At 32.6% G+C, this 11,855-nt stretch overlaps 1 protein-coding gene across 1 annotated transcript; it reads left to right on the forward strand.

Annotated features, from left to right (window-relative positions):
- The first annotated feature begins 5,611 nt into the window (after window positions 1-5,611).
- LOC124938904 (polyubiquitin-like) lies at window positions 5,612-5,995 on the forward strand. Its single transcript, XM_047479424.1, has one exon. The coding sequence runs from the start codon at window positions 5,612-5,614 to the stop codon at window positions 5,993-5,995; it is 384 nt and encodes a 127-aa protein (XP_047335380.1).
- Window positions 5,996-11,855: the final 5,860 nt, after the last annotated feature.

The raw sequence follows: 11,855 nt of genomic DNA on the forward strand, positions 1-11,855 counted from the left end.
AGGTTAATTTTCATATTTATCAACATCCATGATAACATGCATGCATGCGATTTAATCTTTTTAAGAATTTTAATATTGCAGTTTTTCCCAACATCAAGTAAAGAGTTCATGTCATGTTATTTACTTTGGTACCTCATAGATTATATTTATGTTCCCCAATCTTAATTGTCTCTTAGTCTTCTAATATTATTATTATTAGAATATAATATGTAGATATATTATATTATTGTTATAACAGAATATATATTTTAATATAATATATATATATAATATTAATTAATTAAGAAATGTTACTAAATATAATAATATATCTACATATTAAACAATTATCATTTTGGAGACCCTTGTGTCAGTCTGTCAGATGATACTCATTCAAATTCATTTAAATTTATGATGAATTAACTTTGTCTCTAACCTCCCTGAATGATAAGTTTAAAAGATATTTATATCCTTAAAAGTTTTAATTTGTCCACAAAGAGTCGTGATTTTGTGATAATATCCAAGCTTGTTTGGCCAGCATAACTTTGTTCATGCTTTTACAATATTTGAATCACATACCTCCTATTTATTTTTAATTTTGATCATATTTTCCTGTTTAACTTAATTAATTTTGTTTTCCACCAAACATAATTTATTATTAAAATGATTTATTTAAGGATTTAAATTGTGAATTTAAAAACATGAAAGATAATTTGCAAGTTTGACTTCACGTGAACATATCTTCCACATTCAAATTGAATGTTTCTTTTTTCAATCTTCCACATTCAATTGAGATTCAATTGAGATGTCAAGATGAACTCTTGCATGTGGGATAAGAGGAATATTTATTTATTTAGAGAGATTTTGTTCAACTATTAGAGGTGTATTTTTGACTAAAAGTGATGTATAACTCTTGCATGTGGGATAAGAGGAATATTTATTTATTTAGAGAGATTTTGTTCAACTATTAGAGGTGTATTTTTGACTAAAAGTGATGTATAACTTATTAAGATTAATGATTTAAGTTAATCTGATACATGACAATATCTATTTGAACATCCATCACTTTTTCCATTTTTAATTAGTTTGCCCAAATAGAAGTGAAATCATCTGTGAATACAAGATTTAAGATTTTTTGGTCCAATTTTGATCCTTACAATATCACTAGAAACAATTAATTTATCAACAAATTTCAATTTATCAATAAATTTCATCAAACTTTCAATTGCAAAATTAAAAAATATGGTGAAAGTTGATCTCCTTATGGGTGGGAAAAATAGGTATATTGAAAATATTAATATATTAAAAATATCAATATTTTTGGTATATTGAAAAAAATGTACAGTATGATATTGATACCGAAATTATTAGTAAGATAAATGTACGAGATTTTTAAAATTTTGGTATATCAAGATATAAAATGATATTTATATATTAAAAAATATATATTATATAATATTTATACAAAAATAAATAAATTTACTATTAATTATAAAATTAAAGAATCATAATTTTTGGAAATCAAATTAAAATATAATTATTTTGTAATATATAATTCAATATATGCAATTTGGACATTAGATATAAATATAATTTTATTTCACTATAAAGTATTTGATTTTTTTTCAAAACAGAGCCAATAAAGTCTAGTATGTTATCAAGTTCATCTCAAATACAAAATACCACACAAAAGAAATACCACATAAAAGAAAGTAAGAACAACTTCAAAACCAAAACTCCCTATAACTCTTTAACAGAGTAAGAGTATATTAGGGAACAATGTAAAAAGAAGAAAAGAGATTTGGTTGATGGAAAGTCGGGGTATGCAAGTACTATCAAGCTGAGATTCCAGCCGTTTCTAGAAATACCAGTGGATTGAAAAAACAAATATTAAAAAGGTGTAATTAGAGTCCACTCTATAAAACAAGTAGAGACTGTAAATGTGATAAAAGTCAAACTATCGAGATGATGAGACAAGAATAAATAAATTTGCTATTAATTATAAAATTAATGATATTTTTTTTATGAAATTTCCTAATAAATAAATGTAGAAAAAACTCTATTTTGCTTTACTTTTTACATGCATTCCATTTTTTGTTTGAACAAACTTTGATAGATGAGAGGAAAGTTCATGATCAACCTGAATCTGAATAGTAATAATAGAAAAAGAAATGTAAGGAGTAGGTTCAAGTGTAACTTAATGCTACAACCAAACAAAAATGATATATATTTGAAGTTAACAATGAACAAAAAACAAAATATACCTTTATCATTTATAGGCTCTTCACTATATCAACATCAGGATGAATCAAGTAATTACAGTTAGGGTGGGCTTGAAAAAAAATTAAAATGAATATTTTTGGGTGGAAAAAAAAATTAAAATGAATGTTTTTGGGTGAGAACGAGTAAATAAAGAGAAAATTTTAGATTTAACGAGTGGATGAACGTGGGTTTAGCTTTTTTTAGATTTATAAGAAAAATTAGTAAATAGAAATTAAAAGAAAAATAAGGAACCATGTCCCTCTTCTACCATTTTTTTTGTTTAAGCCCTCCTCAGCCTTAACCTATATCCACTCTAAAAGAGAGCCATTCTTATATATAATGAAATATTAAAAAATTTATGTTATGAAATCGAAATAAATTTACTAAAACAAAATTTTAATTAATTTTCTATACAATTAAATATAATAAAATTATTTCAAATTTAATTTGTAACATGTAAAATAATAATAAAAAATGTCTAACCAAATATGTGATCACTTACGTATCAACATTTGAAATATAATTATAACTAAGACATTTGTTATTAAATATAAATGTTTAAAATAATTAGCACAAAAAATAATTATTTTTATTGAAATACTTTCTTATATGATTTTATTGAAGGTCAGATTCATACATATCAAAAGGTTGGACTTATAAAAAATATAAAAAACAATATTTGGGATTAATTCTAAAAAAAAATAAAAAATAAAAATATTTAACTGAAAAAAATCAATAAGATATAATTAAAAAAATTCAAATAACTACTATGTAAATAATAATAATATTATTATTTTTTGAAAGATTAGAATATACTATTTTAATATTAATTATTTAAATAAAATAATTATTTATTATAAAATATGATTTGGATATAAAGAAAATAAATAAATTAAATAGATAAAAAATACTCATAAATTATAAAAATATTAAAAATCATGTCAAACCAATTCTTAAACATAACTAAAATCTAAATAATCATTCAAATAAAATAAATATATTAACATCTCTTCTTTCTTTCTCAAACAATGCTATAAATCCCAAAAACATACTAACACATTTCTCAAAAACAAATAATCATTTCGCCGTAATTTGTCTTCCATTGAGGAACTCATAACCTTCAATTGCGTCTACTACGAAGATCTTATATTTGCTCAACCATTCGTCGGTACTTAGGTTAGGTTAGATTTAGAATGCATCAATTCATCATCATCGTGTTTTGTTGGGTCAACTCATTTGAAAGTTGGGCCTGACAAATTAATAAAGCACATTAGGGCATATTTAATTAAAAAAAAAACACAATAATAGTTGGTTTTTTCTCTCCCTCTTCCTCCATTGAAGCAACATGTTCTTCTTCTAATTTCTTTTATCTTTTCTCCATTTGGTTAACCAATTTTAATGATGATGATAATGTATGTGAATGACAAGTTAGGATGAAGTTAATTGATATTTTTTATTAGATTACCTCTAGGCTTTATTGAACAACATTATATACTCATTTGATATAGTGGATATGATTTCCGGATCGCACAAACCGCCCTTAAAGACGGGATAATTTTTCATTAGGAAGAAAACGAAGCGTGAACGAAAAAAACGCGTACAAAAACTGATTAATTGTTTCAATAATTCTGGTTTTACAAAAATCCATGCCTTTTATAAAAAAAACTAAAGTAAATTGTTGCTTCTCGACGCTTATCATTTTCGCACCCTTAATGACCTCCTCAACCTCTTCCGTCGAAACATGAAACTCCAACATACATTTTTGTGCTATACTAATGTAATCAAAATCAATATAATTCAATTAGGTCTAACTTTAAATAGTTTTTGAAACAAATCATTATAGAATTTGACAATAATCAAAAAGATTTATGGTTCACTATCATGAATTTCCCTCTCGATCGAGATCAAATTAATCACATTATTTTTGTTTGCACGTTAGATATCCAATAGAAAATTTTAGTGTTTCTATCCCCGACTCTTAGCCATTAGCTCCATTACGCTGATGTGCTTAAATTTCTTTCTCACACATAGTTAACAACTTAATAACAATGTGAATTGGAGAATTAACCTCCTCCGCGAAAATTTACGAATCTCCTCAACCCCGTCAATGACATTAATCTCATTATATAAGTCATTGATTTTAATTCTAAATATAACACAATCCCTCGAACCAACTTTTGAAAGTTTACACAGATATCTTAAGTTCATAAAGAGGTTACTTGACAAAGAACAAGTAACGTCTAACTCATCCACTGATTTCACATGCTTTAAAGTCTTTCTTGATCAACATTTATTTTCGGATAGAGGGTCGACATCTCATCACCATCACCCGACGTTCCATCAAGATCGATGATCAGTTATCTAAACAACTTCATTAAACCTTTTGAAATGTGTCAAAATTTCTCGAAAAATTGATTCACAAGTTAAAAATACGTCGATATAGAAATGAACAAGACTCCATTGCCATTTGTTTTGTTTATGTACTCTATAAATAGAATTTTAAACATTATACTTTTTTTGTTTTCTCTTGAGATTCATTTTCTATTGTTTTTTTTAATTATTGATACAAAAAATACAAGTTTCTCTCTGTTAAGAAGCAGGCAATATTGTCGAAGCTAGGAATGATAATAGAGCGAATCTGATTGATGATGGGACGTACCATACTCGTCTCGTTCTACTTTGATAAATTTTTTACCATAATTTATGTCTTTTTTTTATTCTGAGAAATCTCCGCAGTCATGTTAATATCATGTTCTCTTCAAAATTAAATTTTCTAGGATAAAATTGTGTAAAATTAATATAATATATTAAAAATTCATAAGATAATAAAAAAATAAATTTATAATTTTTATAAAATATAAATAATAAATAAATATATTAATAATATTTTATATTTAATTTTGTTTATTAGTTTTTTTTTTAAACTATAAAATAAATATGTTCTCACACTGTTATGAGTAGGTAAAAATTATTTCAAACTAGGCAATTTAGATGAAAAACCCAGTATGAAATATCAAATAAACTTAAAATTGTGAGACATGTCAACATTTACTCTTTGTAATTAATAAAAGAAGAGGTCTCCACATCTCTAATTGGTTATCTAAATTTGACTTTTCGATTCTCGTTCTCAATATATATTTATTGAAATGCCTTGATTCTATTCAATATTTAATATTTATACGGCTACAACCTGTTTCTTTCTTCTATTATATAAACCAGGCCGTCAGCCTTCTCATCTGCCATTGGAAGCACAGGGTAGAGCTCTTCTCTCAAGGTAAAGGGTAAAGGTAATAAAACATAATCTCTTTTATCTTTTCAATTATTTTTGTTAATAATATCTTGAGAACTATACATTCTATTATAATGGCAGATGGAGGTTTTGGTGAAAACTGTAGCTGGGAAGACAATTAAACTTGTGGTTGAGAGTTCTGACCCAATTGATTGTGCGACGGTCAAGATTGATGAGGACACGGCTATTACACTTGATGTCGAGAAAGAGCTAACTGATCCATTTGAGATAATCATAAAGACCCTTGATGCCCAGTCCATTACACTCGTTGTAGGGAGTTCAGACACTATTCGTAGTGTTAGAGCTAAAATCAAAGAGAAAATTAAAGGGTGTCCAGACGTTGACGAGCAACGATTGATATTTGAAGGAAGGTATCTGAGTGACGATCATATTCTGAAGGATTACCACATTCATAATAATTCCATTATTCGTCTTTTTCCTATTTTACGGGGTGGAGGCTCTTAAAAGGCAAATTTGATTATGAATGATGTGTCATGTATGCATGATATGATATGAGTTTTATTAATCTTTTGGTAATAAATTATGTTTTCAAGAAAAGTTTTTCTTGTGGTCACTATATATATATATACAATGAGCTATGAACTCCTAATAGAAATTGAAGTACCAATAACTTCACCATCTTATTCTTTATCTTTTCTTTCTCTATCAAAGAGGGCTACTTATGAATTATCTTGTGTCTTGCCTTTGTCTTACTGGTTTCAACCAATGATCTCTTATTCTTCCATCAAATATTGTACTCAGGGATGACATAGTGTACTTGTATAACCGATACCTACGGGTACTCATGATTGTTTTCGTGTATTTTAAATTGTGGTTGGGAATTGATGGGTAGAATGTTTGTATTGAGGGTTGAGGGACAACTTGTACTACCAAGTAATGAATTTTTTTTAATCTTTCTTCTTTGTACCTTTGGTTATTTTTTTTCTCCAACAAAGACCAAAGGAATGCTAAACACAACTTTTTAGAAGGGTCCGAACCGGGTTCCAACCAATGACATTCCGATTCCGATGCGTGCATAATTTTTTTTTCTAACAATGATTAAGATTTTCTTTTATTTTTAACGTCAATATGAAATGCTAGTAACTTCTTTTATCTTTTTCATATTTTGTCTTCTCCGGTATGATGTGATGATGGAAAACTTCCTTCAACTCCTCTCTTTTAAAAACTCAACTTATGAATCTTATCTATATTAAAATATCTCTATCTTCTTTTCTTTTTCCAACAAAAACCAAAGAAATACTAAAAATATATATATATTTTTTTTGAATCAAATGCTCTACAATTGAGCTATCAAAATTCAAATTAGAAACTTTTTGATTCTTTTATCATCTTTGTATCTTTTCTTTTCTTTCTCAAACAAAGAGTAAAGTCCAATGCTCTACCACTAAACTTTAACCCTAATGAAATTCGTACCTCTTGATCTGTAGTGAAATGTGTTAATCTTTCTCTTTATTTGTGTGGTTGATGCAGCGTGCGTGGCTAGGATGAATCTTTATCAAGATTCGTTGATTCTTACGAATACCGAAAGTCGATAAATATTGAGGAAACCTCGTTTTCTGATTAATAATCTTCTTCTCCCTTACAATGGAATACCTTCAGGGTATTTATAGGACTTACACGTATTAAATTAGGAATTACGTCTAATTACAATTTAATTATACTAATTTAGGATATTCCTTCCATAGCAAGAATATCCCTACCTAATTTAGAATATCTCTAGTAATTTCTTCCTTAATTAGAATATATATTCTAATCCCTTCCTTGATTAGAATATATCTTCCAATCCCTTCCTTAATTAGATTATATTCCAATCTCTTCGACTCGCACCGCATCATTCCCCCCAGGGTAGAAAAGATTCGTCCTCGAATCTGGAACCGCATCATCCTCATCAGAAGAAGACTCACCCACAAAAGGAACAAGATGCTTCACATTGAACACATCAGAGGTACGCACATGGCTGGGAAGGCGTAAACGATAAGCATTGGGGTTGATCTTCTCCACAATCTCAACAGGACCAATCTTCTTAGCAGCAAGCTTGCTATATTCATGAGCTGGAAAACGATCCTTAGTCAGAATAGCCCACACAAAGTCACCAACTTCAAAATCAACAGCACGCCTTCTCGAATCAGCCTTCTCCTTGTACTTGGCAGTAGCAGCAACCAAGCGGTCATGAGTGGTCTGATGAACCTGAGCCAACTGACCAACAAAATCCGCAGCAGTGGAATGAGGACGCACCTTGCTGGGCAGCGCTAACAAATCAAGAGGAGCACGCGGAGACAGCCCGTAAATCACATGGAAAGGACTGAAACCAGTGGAGCGATTAACAGCATGATTGTGAGCAAACTTCCCAATGAAAGGGCGAAGAGCCTGGTTCATCATACGCATAAAGGTGCTAGGAGCATTCGACAGACCACACGGCATAACCAGCCACTCATATAAGCTCTCACGAGTCTTAAAGGCAGTCTTCCACTCATCACCCATGCGAATACGAATCTGATGGTATCCACTCTTGAGATCCAGTTTGCTAAACACAGAAGCACCACCCAACTGATCCAACAAGTCATCCAACCGGGGAATAGGAAACCGATAACGCACTGTAATCTTGTTGATAGCACGACTATCAATGCACATACGCCAAGACCCATCCTTTTTTGGGGAAAGAAGGGCCGGGACAGCACAGGGACTAAGGCTCTCTTGAATGTGTCCCTTAGCCAGCAAGTCCTCCACCTGTCTACGCAACTCTTCATGTTCTTTGGGACTCATGCGGTAATGAGGACGGTTGGGTAGGGCAGCACCTGGAACCAAGTCAATGTGATGCTGGATATCACGCAAAGGAGGCAAGGCACAAGGCAGATTCTCAGGAAAAACATCTGCAAACTCCTGTAACAGCGGCTGCACTGGAATAGGCACCTTAGAACTAGCACCACAGGTAATCAGCGAACAAAATAGAGCAAACACCATGCCCGATTCGACCATGGCGGTCTGAAAAGGACCCCGAGACAACAAGGTGGTAGGGGGGGACGCATGATGAGTGGGGGCAGCACCCTTCTTGGGCTGATTTGGCATCAACACAATTTTGGTACCATGAAATAAGAACGTGTAGGTATTAGCACGCCCATCATGTATAACGGAATGATCAAACTGCCAAGGGCGACCAAGTAAAAGGTGACAAGCATCCATAGGAACCACATCACAATATACAGCATCACGATAATGGGAACCAATGGAAAAATTAACAAGTACGCGCTTGGAAACTGTAACATCCGTACCTTGACTCAGCCAGGACAGGCGATAAGGCTTGGGGTGAGGTTCAGTGGACAGACCCAGCTTCGAAACTGCAACCTCAGAAATCACATTCTCACAACTCCCAGCATCAATGATGACGGTGCAAACTTTGCCACCGATGGTACAAGTGGAATGGAACAGATTATTGCGTAACCACTCGTTGTCAGGAGCACGAGGGGTTAAACATGATCGACGAATCACCAAAAGGGGGCCAACATCACCAGAAACATACTCCTCCGCTGCCTCATCATCATAAACATCATACACTGGGGCTGAATCTGAAGGAAGAGCAGAGTCAGGATCATCCACCTCAGTAAAAAGACCACGATTGGTGGACTTTGGGTTGCGACACTCTGCTTGGCGATGGCCAACTTCACCACAATCGAAACAACGCAAGCCACCGGGACGTCCCTGTGGGGGGGCTGTAGTGCCGCGAGGGGGAGCTGGGGTGGGATGGGCCGACTGGGAAGAAGAACCAATGCCACTAGTGGGGACAACCTGTTTTCCAAAGCTACCCGAATCGCGCCTAGCTAGCTGTTTCTCAGCCTGTGAAGCACGCTGATGTGCCTCAGAAACAGTCAAGGGATCAAACATATTCAAAATATCCTGCAACTGGAGGCGAAGGCCACCAATATAGCGAGAAACCAACTGGAGAGGGGACTCAGACAGGTCAACACGAGCCACAAAGGTGTAAAACTCAGTGGAATAGTCATCCACGGAACGAGAACCCTGACGAAGATTCTGGAACCGCTGGTACAGGTTACGTTCGTAATTATATGGTAGAAACGCAGCCCTAATATGCTTCCTGAATTTGTCCCAATTCGTGAGCTTTGCCTTACCATGACGAACACGTGTCTGTTTCAACTGCTGCCACCATGCTTGTGCACGACCATGTAAGCGGATCGTAACAAGGGGTACACGACGATCTGCAGGAACTTCCTTGAAATCCAGAATCTCTTCAACCTGAGAAAGCCAATCAATAAACTCTTCCGGTGATAGACTACCATCGAACTTAGGGATGTCCACCCTGAAAGTCTGCTCCCAGCGATGATTGGGGCGTTCAGGGGATCGATTCCGAAGACCACCGAGAGGGTTTTCATCTGTCATCGTAACATCATCTTCAGGGTGGTGCATGTGCATAGATGCATCCATCCGGTATGATGTGATGATGGAAAACTTCCTTCAACTCCTCTCTTTTAAAAACTCAACTTATGAATCTTATCTATATTAAAATATCTCTATCTTCTTTTCTTTTTCCAACAAAAACCAAAGAAATACTAAAAATATATATATATTTTTTTTGAATCAAATGCTCTACAATTGAGCTATCAAAATTCAAATTAGAAACTTTTTGATTCTTTTATCATCTTTGTATCTTTTCTTTTCTTTCTCAAACAAAGAGTAAAGTCCAATGCTCTACCACTAAACTTTAACCCTAATGAAATTCGTACCTCTTGATCTGTAGTGAAATGTGTTAATCTTTCTCTTTATTTGTGTGGTTGATGCAGCGTGCGTGGCTAGGATGAATCTTTATCAAGATTCGTTGATTCTTACGAATACCGAAAGTCGATAAATATTGAGGAAACCTCGTTTTCTGATTAATAATCTTCTTCTCCCTTACAATGGAATACCTTCAGGGTATTTATAGGACTTACACGTATTAAATTAGGAATTACGTCTAATTACAATTTAATTATACTAATTTAGGATATTCCTTCCATAGCAAGAATATCCCTACCTAATTTAGAATATCTCTAGTAATTTCTTCCTTAATTAGAATATATATTCTAATCCCTTCCTTGATTAGAATATATCTTCCAATCCCTTCCTTAATTAGATTATATTCCAATCTCTTCGACTCGCACCGCATCAGTGGTTGAAGCACTTAAAAACAAATTTATTTATGAATGTTGTGTCATGTATGATTCATGAGTTTTATTAATCTTTTGGTGATGGATTAGCTTTCAAATATATTGTTTTTCTTTTGTGACTATATATACTGAAATCTTGAGACTAGTTAATTCATGCAAAATATTTACCCAAAAAGAAATAGATTATAAATACATTTTGAGCATGGGTTGGGGTGGCTTGGTTTGTTCGGGTGTATTTATAATCTATCTATTTTCTCATAGCTAACTGTACCCGGGTTCGGGCATTATAGGTGGTATCAGAGTCAACCCAGTGGTAGGAACATAATACATGTCACGGAGGAGCACCACTTGAATCCCACGGAAACAAAGTGTCACGTGGGTACTTCTAAAGTTCTAAGGGGGGAGTTTGGGACTACGAATAAGATCGCGACGAGAACGTCGCGTGACTAAGTTGGGGGAGATTGTGATGTCTCACATTGGAAAATTATAATAAATATGAACTTCTTATAAAAGTGAGTTTAATAGATTATATATTTCTTCATAGGTACCTTTTGAGCATTGGTTGTGGTAACTTAGTGGTTTTTTTAAGGTATTTATAGTTTATTTCCTCATGGGTAACGGTACCCGGGTTTAGGGTTATCCAATAAGTTTTTGTGTTTGTATGTACTCGAGAAGAATGATTAAATCTTCAATCGACTTCACATGTTTTCCCGAACGAATCTTATAAAACGTCATAACAATAGTATTATAATGATACGCATCGGACGACTACGTACGATCAATGAAGATTCGGCAATTTTTTTCAAACAGATATTTCAACCGAAAATAATCAGGATGATAACCTAAATATGTAGATCTATAATATCAGTCGTCTCAATCCAAATTTTTCTGCGACTATCCAAAAACTCGTTATTATTTAATAAAAATATTACCGCATCCATAATAAATCTAGTTCTTCGTTTTTAGGGTTAAGCTCTCAAAAGACAAATGTGTTTATAAATGTTGTGCAATGTATATTAATTCTTTTGGTGATAAATTATGTTTTCAATTATAGTGTTTTTCACTATACATATACAGAAATAAGTGATATAATTTATTCAAAATCGTTATCAAATTGTAAATTCATTCTTCCAAACTCTGACACTGGT

Source organism: Impatiens glandulifera, chromosome 5 (genome assembly GCF_907164915.1).
Source record: "Impatiens glandulifera chromosome 5, dImpGla2.1, whole genome shotgun sequence".
In the NCBI taxonomy this organism is placed as follows: Eukaryota; Viridiplantae; Streptophyta; class Magnoliopsida; order Ericales; family Balsaminaceae; genus Impatiens; species Impatiens glandulifera.

What these genes read in the sequence shown, in the direction of transcription:
- LOC124938904 (XM_047479424.1), top strand. Translation starts at nt 5,612, where the DNA reads ATGGAGGTTTTGGTGAAAACTGTAGCTGGGAAGACAATTAAACTTGTG.